The 15968-nt window shown below is 48.5% G+C and overlaps 1 protein-coding gene across 3 annotated transcripts in view; it reads right to left on the bottom strand.

The window, feature by feature from the left end:
- Positions 1-2771: 2771 nt before the first annotated feature.
- FRMPD1 (FERM and PDZ domain containing 1) overlaps positions 2772-15968 on the bottom strand; it is a 143120-nt gene continuing 129923 nt past the window's right edge. For all 3 annotated transcript variants that reach the window (XM_044265323.1, XM_044265325.1, XM_044265324.1), the window contains exons 11-16: positions 14648-14774; positions 14411-14506; positions 12299-12481; positions 11294-11441; positions 8605-9408; positions 2772-5280 (exon numbers count right to left, since the gene is read on the bottom strand). In XM_044265323.1, the coding sequence (XP_044121258.1) occupies positions 2900-5280; positions 8605-9408; positions 11294-11441; positions 12299-12481; positions 14411-14506; positions 14648-14774 (3739 nt within the window). In that variant the 3' untranslated portion in view covers positions 2772-2899. The remainder of the gene's footprint in view (positions 5281-8604; positions 9409-11293; positions 11442-12298; positions 12482-14410; positions 14507-14647; positions 14775-15968) is intronic.

The following is a 15968-nucleotide window of genomic DNA, read 5'->3' on the forward strand; positions in this document are numbered from 1 at the left end:
TCAGCTATCACTCTGCCTCTGGCTTGCTGTGTTCCAGTTACACCTGTCTTCTTGAATTGCTTCAAATATACCAAAGACCTTTGCAGATACTTTTGCCTTTCCTTTCACTTTTTCCATGACTGGGTCCTTCTTATCCTTAAGGCTTCAACTTAAACCTTTGCTCTTCAGAGAGGCCTTTACAGATCACCCAGGTAAGATTATCTCATCCCATCCCCATCTTGGCACTCTTCATTTCTTTCTATCACCGATCAGTCAGTAATCTTTTTTCTGTGTTTTTCCTACTAATTTTAAGTTCCTGAGGAAACATCTCTCGTGTTGATGATTTGACTCCCAGTGTCACTGCACAGTAAAGATTTGTTAACAGAATCAGCAAACGAGTGATTTTTTTTTTCTCCTTTCTTAACACATCCAAAACTTACCCTCCTATCTACAAATCTGGGACAGGATGCTCAGTAGCTACTCAATAAATACCTCTTGACATAGTTCTAATTAATGCTGCCTCCTACAGCATTAGGATCCTTCCATGATCACTACTCTGTCCCCCACTCCAAAATAAGTTCTCTCCTTTGAGTTCTCAGACCACCTTATCTGTCCTCTTTGGCCACCCTGAGCAGACAATGCCTTATACTGTAGGTCTATCTCTACATGTCATCTTATTTCTTAGACCGGGAGCTCTTGAAGACAGGATTCTTACCCAATTATCTACACCCAGAATCTTGCATCAGGCATCACCTGTAATGGGTGTAACAAATGCTGTATAAAGAATCAGTGAATGTGATGGTGAGTGGGAAAAGGATGGCGAAGTGTAAATGTCTGCTAATTTCTTAGTCATGAATCAATGGACTCTTGCATTGCATCTCATTCTGCCCATTTCATGTAGGAGGCTGTGCCCAAGGACCACCCCCCACACCACCCCTCCTTGTAGCTTCTCAACAATGAGGGATTTCCTGGAACTTCTGGAACTTAGTACTCCTTATGGGAACTGCAGAGTAAACTGCTAACTCCATACAGTAGCAACCCAAGAAAGTTAATGGATTTGAAGGGGGAGGGAGCAAGGAAAGACAGAAATAAACATTTGAGTGCCTGTGCCAGAGGCTTCACAGTCTTCTTCCTGCCTTTGTGATTATTTTTCACAATAATGCTGAATGTGTATCACATAGCAATCTCTAGTTTAGGGTGTTGTCCCATTGATAACAAAATGTATTCAAGGTATCTAAGGTATGGCACACTGGAGGCCCTCACTAAATGAGGCTAGTAATAATTCCTTTTGTCAGTTGGGGAAACTGAGGCCCAGAGCAGTGCCTATAAGAACATGACCAGGATTCAATCCCTGGTTGAGCTGAAGTCCTGAGCTCCTTCCTTTAACTTGCAAACCTATAGATTATGCAGCTTTTCACAGAGCTTTCTGCTGGTAAGAATGTTCAAGTCCTATTTAACATCATATAATGTTTATTATTTCGGTGACCTATGGTTCCTACTTTTCATGGCCACAAAAGTCCTTCAAATCTATGTTTGAGAGCCTTATTTAAATGTTATTCAAACTGGTTAACTGATTAGTTAACAAGTAACTGGTAACAAGGAGGAAGAGAATATCTTCTCTTCTCCCCAAAATTGCTTTCCTCTGATTGCCAAGATCTTAGGTACCTAACACTCTCATTCTGCCCCCCTGATGCTTCTGGGTAAAGGAGAGGAATTAGGGGGACCCCTGTGCAGACCCACAACTGATCAGGAGTACCAGAGGGACAAAAGGACCCCCTGAATGGGCTCTAGTAGCCACAGGTGAACATCTAAGCCAGCTTTGGCCTGGACAGAGAAGCCAAAGGAAAAAGACATCCTATGGGTATCTTGAGATCAGTTTTCCTGGAGTCTGAAAATGAAATGTAGGAAATGGTTTCACCCTAGGAGAGGCATCCATGGAGTCTGGGGGTTATTACTGACTTCTACCGAGTATTCACTAGATTGCTAGATTTCTACGCTGCAAAGCAGGAGTTCTTAATACGTAAAGAGAAAACCAAAGCACAGCAGGGTTAAGTAGCTTGTCCAATGTTCCACTAAGATTAAGTGGGATTAACTGGCTCAAATGGGATCAGTGAGAAAGGTACTAACTATATTTCTTTTGCTTGAATATTACTCTTTAAAAAAGGCCAATCTAACTCAGGGTTTTCATGTTTGCCATTTTAGATGTTTACAACAGAAAAAGCTTGCGGTATTCAACTTTGTGGTTAATTTCTGAGAAAGCCCAGAGCACACACTGGTGGGTGGGGGTCACCAGGCAACTAAGGGACTTACTGCCACCTAGTGGCAACCTGTGCCTGTCCTAGCGAGGCGGCCAAGAATACCGGGCCTGTGGGGGCGCAGGTCCGTGCTACAAACCAAACCTTATGAAGGTAGAATCCATCAAATACATGTATTCACTCCTATTTGTGAAGGTTATTGTCAAATCAATGTGATCTGAGCAGTCAAGACCATTTTTCAGTGACTACCCCCCCAACCTTCCTCCCTCATCCCTTGGGAGAATTTGTGAGTTCCTCTTGCAACTATACCCCCAGGGTGAACTCCTAGTAGGGTACAATTTCCTGAGGCCAGTCTCCTTATCTGTATTCCCCCTGAGGGTCTGTGAGCATCCTGACCAGGGGCAGGGATTTGTCTTATTCATCTTTATACCCTAAGTGCCTACACATGGCCTGACCCAGAGGAGGTCTCCAATGAATGTTGGTTGAATGAATACAAGTGAATGATTTGACCCAAACTTGTTATCACTCTGCATGATCCAGGCCAGGAATGAAGCAGCAGTTTATTCAAATACTCTAGTAAACATTTTGGAGGGCTGGGAGGAGGAATGGAGGGGCTTCTCAGGAAAGTGTCCAGGGTAGGGCGGAGGCCTGGGCCAGCAGCCCGCTCATAGGGCAGCAGATGCCCGGAACTTCTGGGTCAAACAGAACACGGCAGCCGTGAGGGCCGTGCACTGACGGGCCAAGAGTTTCACACTCAGGTCGTGGTAGCCTCTCTCGCAGGTCAGCTTAGCCGCCTCCACGAACTGATGGTACGTGTACACCACATCCCTCAGGTTCCCTGCCGCCTCTCGGTGGCGGCTGGAGCAGCGGCTGCAGTCTGTGAACTGGAAGCACAGGCTGGCCAGCTGGACCAGGTGCTGGAAGGTGTCCCGCACAGCGCCCTGCATCTCTTCGGGGGACTGGTCCATTCGGATCACATGTTGACAGCTCGACAGGAGCTTCTGGGAACCCATGCAGAGGCGGCTCCGGCTTTCTAAAAAGTGCCAGCTGCACTTCTCGGGGGGATGTCTGTTCCCATTCCCCCAGGAAGCTTCTAGAATATCTTGTAATTCCAGTAAGCTCTCTGTGAGTTGCATGAAGCCCTCTGGGCTGCTGGCAGGGACAGCTTTCAGCTGTCTCAGAGCCCTGGAGCAGTACTCTGGCCAGATGTGGCTCCTCCTCGACAGGGGCTCAGCGCTGCAGCTGTGGGCCCTGGCAGGCCTCCAGGGCAAGGCCAGCTGGCTGCCTGCAGAGGGCGGTGAGGTGAGGGGGGCTGTGGGGTGCACTTCCAAGTCCCTGTCTTCTTCCTCTGCATCTGGCTGCAGGCCCCGGAAGCACGTAGCATACGAGAACTGGCAGCTGCACTGCTCCATCCCAATCCTGGGGGCCACTGTTTCATTTGCACCCACAAACCCCAAAGACGTGGCCATCCTGAGGCGGGCAGGAACTTTAGGATGGCTTTCTGGGGCAAAACACAGGAAAGACTTCTCAGTGGGAAGGCTGACGCTAGGGATTTTGCTTTTGTTTTCTGACAGGGAACAATGGTTTGAACCTTCTAAGTGGGGCTCCTTTTGGGGACATGTTAGTGCCTTTGGCAGAGAAGGGCCTGGATTAAAAGAGATCTGCTGTGCAGGGTCCCTAGGGGTTGTATCTTCCCCTATCACATGGTTAAGTGGCTTGGTCTTGACCCCCTCCAGAGGAAAGACTGATGGAATGGTCTGGTCCCCAAGCAAGAAGTCAGGGTCTAAATCCAGCTCTTCCAATAGCTTTTGGTCTTGAGCCTGGCAGGCTTGGCTTAGAGTTTCTCTGCTTTGTCCTTTAGGATCTGTGGGGGAATGTGGCAGGATCTGCTCAGTTTCTGTTATAAGAGACTTCCAGGAGAGGGATGCTACTATTCTACTAGCTGGGGCACTGACACCAGTAGTCTGTGGCACAGCATTCGACAGGTCACCCTTGGCATCACCGGAATCTTGCCCAGACCCATCATGAAATAAGCTGGTGCCATTTTTGTTTGTAACTTCTCCATCATGTCCCAGGGGTAGCTGTTCTGGTTGTTCCTCCTCCATAGGGAAAGAAGCCGTCTTCTCTCCTGAATTTATTGTACCTTCACTTCCAGGCGTGACTGGAGGAGACAACGGAGGCTCTGTGCATTTGGGGGCAGTTTCTTGTGTAGGATTTGTAAACAGAGAACCCAGTCCTGTTTCCAACCGGACTCCCCCCAGCTCTAGAGTATCTGCTTGAGAGGCATCACGTGGTCCTGAGCTAATGGGCAGGCAGCCTCTATCTGTGTCTGGGTCAGCACTGGAGAGGGAGGAGGTGCCGTTCCCAAGCTCCAGGGTGAGTTCTTTGGGGGCATTCCCATCTGACTGTTGCAATGGACACAAGGTTTGGGAAGGCTCTGCCTGAGCATTATCTGCACCAGATGAGCCTGGGTTAGAACAGGGAAGGGTATTTGCTGGGGAATTGGCAACAGTGGCAGTTGTGGGGGCATCCCCAGAACTCTCTTTATGGTTGGGGTCAATCCGGAGGCGAATGGCAGAAATAGAAGATACTCGGGAGTCGATGACTGACTTGGTTTCCATGGTCTCGGGCTCCATCTCCATGACCCGGGAGGCTGGGTTTTTGCTCTTGGTCTTCCTCAAGGGGCCCAGCAGCCCCAGAGCCTTTGTCTCTAGGAGGCCAGGCTCACCTTGCATGTCCTGTAGAGAGGACACAGTTGGGGATGGGGCACTGAGGGCCAGATAGGGCTCCCTGTTGTAGTAGCACACGTCATCCACGCTCTCCAGGGAGGCCGAGGGCACCAGGGGAAATGAGACCTGACAGGTGTAGTCCGTCTGCAGGAAAGACCTTCTTTTCCTCAGTGTCTTGGCATACTTCTTCGCCCCTCCCCTTCTGCAAGGTTCTCTTCCATCTGGCCCAGGATTCAGGCTGTCCTCAGGGGCGTAAGTGCTAACTTTATTCTTTAAGCTTGTGGCACTGGGTTCTGCAGCAGGAACAGCTCTGGGCCCTAAGAATCAAGAAAGGAAAGAGTACATGAAACAAAGAAAAACAAAGAGACTTAGAGAACTTGGGCTTAGGACTCAGGGTTGCCTGGGTTCAAATCCTGGCTGGGCTGGGTCACCTTAGGCATGCTAAATCTTGACTTCCTCAGTGTACTCATCTAATAAATGGGGATAATAATTGTGGGAGACATTTTTTGATTCTTGGTTGCCCATGACCCGTTTTATTGTCTTTTGGTCACAGTAGCAAATGAAATAAAAATCATTACCAAAATGAAAATGAGATGAATGAAATCTCCCTAGTGGTTACAGTCTGTTGAAACCCTTCATGACAGCTCCCTATCCACAATCAGCCAAGTAGCCAGATTTAGAACCTAGAAAGTCAGCCACAAATTTCCTAGATTCTTGCACTTGAACACATAGATTTAAAATAATAATAATAATAAGGGGCACCTGTGTGGCACAGTCGGTTAAGTGTCCGACTCGTAGTTTTGGCTCAAGTCGTGACCTTGAGATCATGAGATTGAGCCCCACATCAGGCTCTCACCCTCTCTCTCTCTCCCTCTCTCTCTCTGCAGAATAAGTCAATAAACATTTAAAAAATAAAATAATAATAATAATAATAATAAACATAAACAGAGCCTATCCTTTGCAGCCGCAGCCTCCTGATAACAATGAGGAATCCTGTCACACAGTCTCTGGGCGTGGTAACTGCCAGCTCTTCGTCTTCGCTAGCAATTCTATAAGCTCTCTGACATCTAACACTCTTTCTTTGTGCTTACATGGACCCAAGTCAGTCAGTGCCTGTGGTAACAGGCAGCACTGCACTCCCACACAGGTTCAGCGAAACAGTGCACATCAAGCTCCCAGAACAAGGTCTGTGTCTAACAGCAGGTCAGTGACACAAGCTGCCACCACCCCTACTCTCATGGCTACTATGTGTGAGGATTCTGAGGGAGCTTTCTCTTCACAAAGAGCATCACAGTTCCAGCCACCCGGGTGGCTCAGTTAGGCATCTGACTCTTGGTTTCAGCTTGGGCCGTGGCTCAGTTAGGCATCTGACTCTTGGTTTCAGCTTGGGCCGTGATCTCAGGGTTGTGGGATCGAGCCCTGTGTTGGGCTCCGCACTCAGCACAGAGTCATCTTGTCCATCTCTTTCTGCTATTCCCCCCACTTACAGGCTCTTTCTCTCTCTCTCAAATAAATAAAATCTTTTAAAAAAATCACAACTTCACAGGTGTGAGGGTTTTTGTGAATACCAGGATGGACCTTTCTGAATTGAGAAGCCCTTTGTGAAGAAGTCCAGGGAATCAGCCAGAGGGAATCAGGATCATATCCCAGCCCTTGAGGATCTGAGGGTTCTTCGATCAGTAGTTTCCAATCTGGCTGCACCTCATTAAAAACCTTATCAAGGGGTGCCTGGGTGGCTCAGTGGGTTAAGTCTCTGCCTTCGGCGCAGGTCATGATCTCAGGGTCCTGGGATCGAGCCCCACATCAGGCTCTCTGCTCAGTGAGGAGCCTACTTCCCCCCAACCCCTGCACCGTCTGCTGCTCTGCCTACTTGTGATATCTTTTTCTCTGTCAAATAGATAAATAAAATCTTAAAAAAAAAAAACTTATCAACTCCTAGGCTGCTCCTTGCACCTCCTCAGTCAGAATCTTGGGGGGCTACCACCAGAAAGGTGTAGCAGTTAAACCTAATCCCTTGGGTGATTTTGATGCCCACCCATGTTTTGGAACTGCTACCCTAGGCCACCTACAGCCACTCACCAAGGGTGTTTCTGAGGCTGAAAAAGGGAAAGGCTCCCATGGTGAGTCAGAGGCCAGACCAAAACTCAGGCTCAAAGGTTCCAATTCTGGGCTCTACCCCCAGCCCCTCACTGACTGCTTGTGAGAAAGGGGAGTGTCCAGTATGGACATTATGTGCAGCTGGATTCCTATAAGGAAAATCTTGACTGATGGTCTCTGTTGTGCCCCTATCTTGACCCCTGCACAATGGCCAGCCCAGCAAGGCAAAGCTGAGGGCGTGGATGGCAGTTGGCTGGGTTCTTCGGAGAACAGTGGAAACCTGTTCATCAGTGTCTCCTTCTCTAAGGGTCCGGTCAATTAATGAACTCAGGGTAGATGGCGGAGTGTTTATTCATTCATTGAGCAAAACTGCCAGACAATATGTGTTGGGCACATAGGGCTGAGCGTGAAACATACAGTTTCTGTACTCTAAGGAATTGTTTTTTTTAGCAAGGAAGAGAAACATCAACATAAAAATCACACAAATAAATAGACAATTATAGACAGTGCTAAGGGCTAGGCAGGAAGTGCCCAGGAGGCTATGAAAACATAGTCCTAGTCTTGGCAGTCTCGGTCATGTTTCAGAGGAAGTGAATTTCCAGGTGGGGCCTGATAGAGGACTGGGCATTAGCAGTGAAAGATCTGGGTGAGGCGTGTTTCGGGCGGAAACGGCAGCATGGCAAAGGCCAGAAGTAGGAAAGAGCATGTCACTCTTCAAGAACAGCAAGGAGGTCTGTGTGCTGAAAGAGGGCTCAGGAGGAAGGAGAGAGAGAGAGAGAAAGAGGCCATGTCACAGAGGACCTCAAGGGGCCTCAGGGAGCTACTCAGGATGGCCTCTCTCCCACCAACAACAGGAAACCTCTGGAGGGGAGGGAACAACAGGGAAGGACTTCTCCAGCTCCTTCTGGGTCATCATCAATGTCTGTGTGTTATTTTCCAATTTTTTTCCTTCAGCAGGGAGAGAGAGAGAGAGAGATAGTCCTTTGAGGATCTCAAGTCAACTCGGGAAGTCACTCTATGTGGAAAGACACCACACACTCTTTGTGGAGGAAAGGATAAGGAACCAGAAAGAAACAGGACCAACAGATCTCCTGCCTTTTCTTATGTCTGAGTCTCTTAAGGGGCCTCCAGTGGCCTATCGGGTTCTTCTTGCTTCAAAGCCTCATTTAATGTAGCATCATTCTCAATGACGAAGCCACTTCCCTCTGCTGAGCGCTCTGTCAGACCTTTTTCTGTGTAAATTCTGTCCATCTCACAAGGCCCAGTCCATTTGCCACCTCTTCTGGGAAGCCCTCCTAGATTCCCATAGTTGATTACTGCCTCCCATCTCTGCTCGCCTACACTTCTCTGAACCTCCCTTGTAGCACTGACTTGAAGTTATGACACTTATAATTTGCCCCCTGCCCCCAAACAGCCTTGGGCCTTCTCAAACAAGGACAAGGACTCTGCTTTACTCGTGTTTTCCCTTCCAGCTGGGTCCCCACTCCCGCTGGGTGTTCAGGAGCTGCCTGCCCCAGTCTGGAGACCTGCTCGGGAGGGCTCACCTGCGAGGGCGTCTGGGGGTGTGAGCTTGTCCGCGGCGTCATAGTATTCCTCATCCGAGCTGCCATCCTCCAAGGCCAGCGGCAGGTGTGGGGCCAGGGCTTCCAGAGCCGAGCAGGGCTGGGCCTCAGTCCAGCCCTGCTGAGCCCAGGCTGGCAGGCCCCCACCCTGGCGGGAAGCTGTGCTCTCTGAGCTGTCGCTGAGGTGGCTGGCCAGGGAGACACTGGAGCACAGGCTGTAGTAGTCGGGCCGGCTGCCCTCGTAGAGCCTGGGGTCCAGCCTGGCTGCACTCAGTTCTGGTCCCCAGCTCAAAGTGTCAGGAGCGGGACTCTCAGGAAACTCTGTCTTTGGGCACAGAGGACTGGCTCTCTGGGCCAGGTCCAGGAGACAGAGGAAGCCCCTGGTTTCAATCCTGCTTCTCTCATCTTGGCTGTTGGAACCAGGAGTCTCTGGGAAGCCCGGTGCGCTAGAGCGGAAGAAGCCAGACCTGCTGGAAGAGCAAGCGTCCAGGTCATCCTCCTCCAGGGCCTCCATGGACTCACTGGAACCACTGGTCCTGCAGCCTCGGCTCTCCGTGTTGGCCGAGTCGGATGCCTCGGACTCGGCGCTGTCTGTCATGCTGGCCCCGGAGATGCTCGGGCCCCTCCTGGCCACCTCGGGCGTGGGACTGTCGCCAGGAGGCAGCTCCTCTTTGACACGCGGTCTGCCGGGGTCCAGCTTCGGCAGGTGTCCATCGCAGAGGGGCTCGGGCGCGCAGTCCACTTCAGAGGACTCCTCAGAGTCGCTGCATGCCCTGGACTCATAGCCTGGAACACAAGGGACCCCGGGGGTTATGCGACAGCGTTCAGGGACTGGCGGAGGCGTATGCCCTCCCGCGCCTCATTCTGCCTGCCCTCCCATTCGCCAGGGTGGCCAGCCCCGATCACGCTGTACCGGTTGACTCAGGGCCCACGGGATTCCTGGAGCCCATGTTCTCCCCACACATCGACCTGAGCTGCACAATGGAGACAGGACTGCCTCCAAGGACAGCTGTGTGTTCATGGAAACCTGGAGGTTATGTGGCTGGATTTCACTCTGCTAGGGACAGTGTCACCCAGGTCTGCTAGGTCCCTCCCCAGCTCTGTCCTGTCCCCAGATGCGGCATCATATTTTTTAAAAAAATCAAACATATCCTCAGCCCTAACCCTGACGTACTAAGTCAACTATCTAGGGAATGTGGGCTGAGAATCTGTATTCTTAGCAACTTTATGTGGGATTCTGAGGCCACTAGGTTGGCACCATTTTGAAGCCTGGCCTTGGGGACCCACTGGTGCTACAGGGCTTTTAGGACAGTCAAAACTCATCTAGCTGCTGGTCCTCAGGAAGGATTCATGGCAGGAAGGTTGAAGGCCCTCAACCAGGTCTCCAGTTTCCCTTCTGCCATAGCCTGCAGTGTGATATTTCTAAAACATCTCTCTGATCACATCATACTCTACTTAAACCCTGTGATGGCTTCCCCTACCTATAGGGAAGAGCCTAAACTCTCCAAGGCCTCACATAGTGTGGCCCCACCCTTCTTGGTTATCCCCTCACAGTGTAATCCCTAACCCCTTCTTAGCAGCCTAGTCACCCCCTCATGGTGCAGCCCCAGCCCTCTTCAGCAGCCTGGTCACCCCCTGTAGGCTTCACACACTCTACCCACAAGAGAGAGCTTCTCATAGATCATGACCTTGCCCTTGGTGTCATGCCCCCATGTTGTCTCCTCTGCTTCAAATGATCTCTCTCCTTTGCCAGTTAACTCCATCAGTCTTTCAAGATCTACTTCAAACATCCCGCCCCTAGAGTGCCTTCCCTCCCACTGCCACCTGCCCCAGCAGGAGGAGTCCCTCCCACCACCAGACCTTCCCAACTGTTCCCACTCGGCATTGTTTGATTAGACTCTAAGATACCATCCCCTGTTCACAAACCATGTTAAAACCGAAACAACTACCCCAAACTCATCACTTCCTCATTATTTTATTTTATCTTACTATCATCTAATCTCTTAAGATTTTTTATGCCTATTTGATCCAAATGGAGGAAACGCTAGATAATGTTGTACGACTGGGCATCTCTTCCCATCTCCACATTCAGTGACATCACGCTGGTAGCCTGAAATTAGCTGTAGTGGGAGTGTTTCAACATTTATCAGCAAAGCTGTGGGAAAATGCTGCACCAACACTGCTGAAGCAAAGCCTGCGAGAAACTGGGAGCTGGCCTGCGAGACTGTTCATTTCATCTGTCCTCCACTACTTCATTCCTTATATATGATTTCGATTTCCTTCTATCTCCGATACCCCCTTCTTCTAAACATGCAAAGTTGAGAATTTCTATTATAATTCAAGAGAATGCAACCGAACATCTAGATGTGGAATAAAAAGCTAAGTCATCTGTACTTTCTGAATAAATGAATGATATCTTTTTTGTGTGTGTTTTTAGGAGATACCACAGGGAATCAGAGACATTCAACAGCATTTTGTGGCTTTAGGGGACTCTCACCTACAAAGAAAGCCTCTCTATTTAGGATTTTAGAAAGATCAACTGTTTACCAGGAAATAAATGGGAAAAAAAGCTTTCATCCACTTGGGTGGAAGTCTCAGCTCAACTCAATTCACTCCCTCCCTTTAGGCTGTGAAAAGGGCCTGTCCTTACGAGCAAAACTCAGCACCTCACCTTCTTCGGCAGATACTCGGTGCACCTGTTGCTTGTTTCCCGGCCAGAGGAAAATGGGGGTGTCTGGGTCGACAAACAGCCTGTAGTACCCAGCAATGAGGCAGGCCAGGTCTTTTGCACTGTTGGATTCCAGTAGCAATGTCAGAACCTTTGAAGGTAATGAGAGCTTTTATGTAAAGGGCGAAGGGACTTGGACTTAAAGTCCAAAGACTGATAACAAGGCCACATGGGGCCAATGAGAGAGTCCAAGTCAGTCCAGCCATGGCCCACAGGCAGGCCTCCTGGGATCTCCTATTCTCACTGGCAAGGCTCGAAATAAGCATACATGCATACGTGCACACATACACACCACCACACGTGCACGTACTCACACACTCACAGACACACAGTGGATTCCTCCCTTTGAATCTCCACAATGTCTCCTGCCTCTTTGCCCGCGAGTCCAGCCTCCCCATCCCAACCGCCCACCCCACCATGTTCATTCATGCAGTCAAGTCCCTTCAAGACCTGACCTGGAAAAAGAAAGGGAAAGCAAATGGAGAAGGAAGAAGAGGGTGATTAAAAAAATAATAACACAATAACAAAGCCTTGAGCGCGTCAGAATTAAAGCAAAGGAGGGACAAATGTAGGACCCGTCATTTGCCCATTTTCACTGCTGCCACTCAAAACTCTTGGACGGCCATTCTGATCCCATGCATGTGATAAAATCATCTGCTGCGCCCATCTAAGTTTCTAAGCCCATCAGGAAAGTATATATTCCAAGTTCAGTTTACACCAAAACCAAACCAAACCAAATCAAAAACCAAAAAAACCTTAAAGGACCTTCCCAGGAAAATGCGCCCTGTTCATTACTTTCCTTTTGATGATACAGGACGGATGATTCATCCTCTTCAGCAAATGTTGGATATTAGATTTTGTTAATATCCATATTCTCATAAACAACCCTAGGATAATTGAGCCCCAAATTCCAGAAGTTGGATTCAAAATCTCTTCCCCATGCGTTACCTTGACATCCTGAAGATAGACTTTGACCATGCTCACTTTCTCGGACTCTTCCGTCAGCTCTACACGGCTGATGTTTGCAAACTCTGCCAACGTGGACATGATGTTGAGTTTGCTGCTGATAATTTGGCTAATCCCGTATTTGGCTCCAACTAGAAGGGCAATGTACGATTCCCTGTCCTGTAACTGCATCCAGGTGGAAGAGGAATTAGTTTGCATTCGCGAGTGAGTGAAAATACATGGCACATGCAAGACAGGATACCTCTCTCTGCAAAACTCCATGATTCTGATTTTGGATCCTCCCTCACCACCTCTTCCCTAGACTACCAAACTAAGCAACGGCCCAATCTGGGCCCCATCTAGAGCTAAATTAAGTGTAAGTGTATCTCCTACGAGATGCTTCACAGCAGAAAGCCCAACCACGGGACTGTTACCTGTTTCATAAACATAACCTGTGCTTTCACACCTATGTGCCCACGTTTATGCTGTGCCCTACTGAAATCCTGATTCCTCTTTATAAGCTTCTATCAAGGGCCTGGGTGGTTCAGTCGTCTCCCTTCAGCTCAGGTCATGATCCCAGGGTCCTTGGATCACGTCCCACTTGGGGTTCCCTGCTTGGTGGGGAGTCTGCTTCTCCCTCTCCCCCGCTTCTTCTTGCTCTCTCTCTCTCTCAGTTAAATATATAAGAAATATTAAAAACAAAAACAAAAACTACTCCATCAAATGGATGCTACTCCATCAAAATCTACTGCCTCTGAGAAACACCCACTTGATCTGTCTCCTTAAGCCAGAAGAGCCCCTTTCCTCTGTGTTGTTCCCACACCACAGCCTCTGTACTGGTCTGACAGCACTGAGCTGCCACTTCTCACTGTAATTATTCGTATCTGAATGTCACGTTCATGTTAAGTTCCCTGACAACAGAGTCGGTATTTAGGTATGCTGGTAGCCCCTGGTGCCCAGCAAGCACCCTGAGCCAGTTCAGTGTGGCTGATATCTCCTACTACCATTCTCACCCTCGATAGGAAAAGTCAAGGGGGCTGGGGACAGGAACTTGACAGCTGGAAGAGGACAGGATTAGCCCCTGGGAGAAATGGAAGTTTTTCTTGTACCTTCAAGCCTTGCCTTCTGTGATCTAGTCTCTTATCCCCCTTTTCATCACCTACTTGTACAAAGACTCGACTATTTTTCCCTTCCCCCATCTGATGCTTTTCCTTTCTCTCCAAACATTGATTCTCTTTTTCTGTCTACAGTGGTAGGTCAGCAATCAGATTAAACTGACCCACCACTGTAAATGACAGAGAAGCATACCAAATACACCCTGAAAAAAGTTTTGTTAACATATTAAAAAAACCTTCAATGGGCAACTTGTCTGGCTTTGTGCTGGAGGGTTATGGGGCAGTCTGGATCATGCCTTGGGGGAGAGTCCCGGTAAGCCACAGCCCGCCAGTCACTGACTACTGGAAAGCACAGAACTCTAGACCTGGGCTCCAAAAAGCAAGCCAAGGGGAGGCAGGAGCACCGAGGGGAGGACTCTTTTTCTTCTCTTTTCCCTTCTCAGACCTACCCTCCATTCTTCCCTTCTGAACAATCAGGACCCCAGCCCGCCAGTCCATCTAACATTCTCGTCTTTCTTTCACAATTTCCCATTCTTCCTCTCCACCTTCACATACCCAAAGCTCCAGAGTAAACTGCATACATTTCCCTTCCCTCAGAATGCCTTTCCACCAGACTGAAATCTGCCCAAAGCCAACATTCCTGCTTTTCCCTAATCCTTTCTCCCCACCATACTCAACCCGAAGCTGGCAGGGTTGTCCTTTGTCTTCAAACTCCACGGCACCTGTCCTGTGCCTTTCTCATGGCCTTGCTTGGCCTGGGTACTTTGTTTCATTGTTTGAGGGTGGAAATCATGTCGTATTGAGTTCTGCCTCCCCCAGCATCTGTCACAGGGCTGGCACCAAGCACGATCAACACTCCCTGATGGCATAGTATTTCGCTTCCCAAACTCTAGTACATAACACAGTGCTTAGGAATTTTAGGCTAAAAGATACACTGATCTTCAGAGGACCTCTACGGTCTCTCATGAGAGTAGGGGGTCCACATTTCTAGAATACGTACCATTAGAGTAGCATTAAAGATTTTTCCACCATATGTCTTGAGTTCCCCAAGGATCTGTAGATAATTTAAACGTAGCTGGGCAGCAGAAATAAGTTGCTTAAATAGGGGAAAAAGACTTAAGTTAGAGTTATTCGCTTGCCTAAAATCCACACAAACTGAAAATGCATTCCCTGAGGTTTCACAACAGACAGCTGGGGGTGAGGGTAGGGTTGGTGTCGACAGAGGCCACGATATTACCTTCTGTCGGGGTTCCAGCAAATTCTGGTTCCTCTTCATGTGGAAGCTAATGGCTTTCTTGATGTCCTTGCCTTTCATGTTTCGGAGTAGAGTTGGAGATATAAAGTTCTCTATTCCCCAGTCCTTCCTGCCATGAGATATTGGAAACACCATTTTTACAGTATACTTGGCTCTAAGGAAAAGCATAATTACATTTGATTCAGGAACTGAATGTTCCCAGAATACTGCAATCATGAGCTTTCTCAACAGAAGATAGAGACTATGAATATACATATTTGTATAAATATACATAAAATTTATAAATGTCATATATTTGTATTTATATATATTTAATACACATACTCTCTCTCCACAAAAACCACAGCTATTCAGGAATTAAACCCCACCTATCTTTCTGGGAGCTGATTACTTTTGGTGTGGTACGATAGTTTTTTTTTAAGATTTTATTTATTTATTTAAAAGAAAGCAAGAGCAAGTGAGTGAGTGAGCACAGCAGGAGGGGCAGAGGGTGAGGGAGAAAAAGGCTCCCTGGCTGAGCAAGGAGCCTGATGCGGGACTCGATCCCAGGACCCCAGGATCATGAGCTGAGCTGAAGGCAGATGCTTATCCAACTAAGCTACCCATGTGCCCCAGTGTGGTAGGATATTCTGTTAGTCAGAACAGATCTCAGTCTTTTTTTTCCTACAATATGTGTGAGAAATAATGATCACACATGTATCATGCACTCTCACAGGGCAACACAGAGCACCTGTGAATCCTTGAGGTCATGCTTCAGAATGGGACCAGGCTAACAGCCTCAAAATTCCCAAAAAACTGGTTAAAAGTATAGATTCTCAGGTCCCACTCCCTACAGATATGATCCAGTATTTCAGGAACAGGGTCAAGGATCCGTTTCATTCTTAAAATACGATTCCCCATTGATTTTGATGTCCAGACAGGACAGAGCTGAGATTGGGTGAGTGGGTTAACAAACCTGTGTGATGATGCCCGGAGCAAAATGAACATTTAGGCTAAGACTCAGGAGGTGTTGGAATCCCAGGACTTGAAACTGCCCTAATAGGAATATAACGCAACACAAGAGGCTCACACAAAATTAATTTCCAAAGCATTTCTGCCCTCAGAAGAGCTTTACACTGACACTGTCGACTGATTTCCCAAGACATTCTCTCAGGAAGTGGGAATTTACAAAGGGATCCTGTGTCATTCCATCTGCCGTTGCCTTCTGCCCCAGAGGGAGCAGCCAGATTCTGACACCAGGGGGAAGCTGGGTTGGGTCAGAGACAGTGGGGAGGGAAATGGATGGAAAGGCAATGGACAGATG

This window comes from Neovison vison, chromosome 9 (genome assembly GCF_020171115.1).
Source record: "Neovison vison isolate M4711 chromosome 9, ASM_NN_V1, whole genome shotgun sequence".
In the NCBI taxonomy this organism is placed as follows: domain Eukaryota; kingdom Metazoa; phylum Chordata; class Mammalia; order Carnivora; family Mustelidae; genus Neogale; species Neogale vison.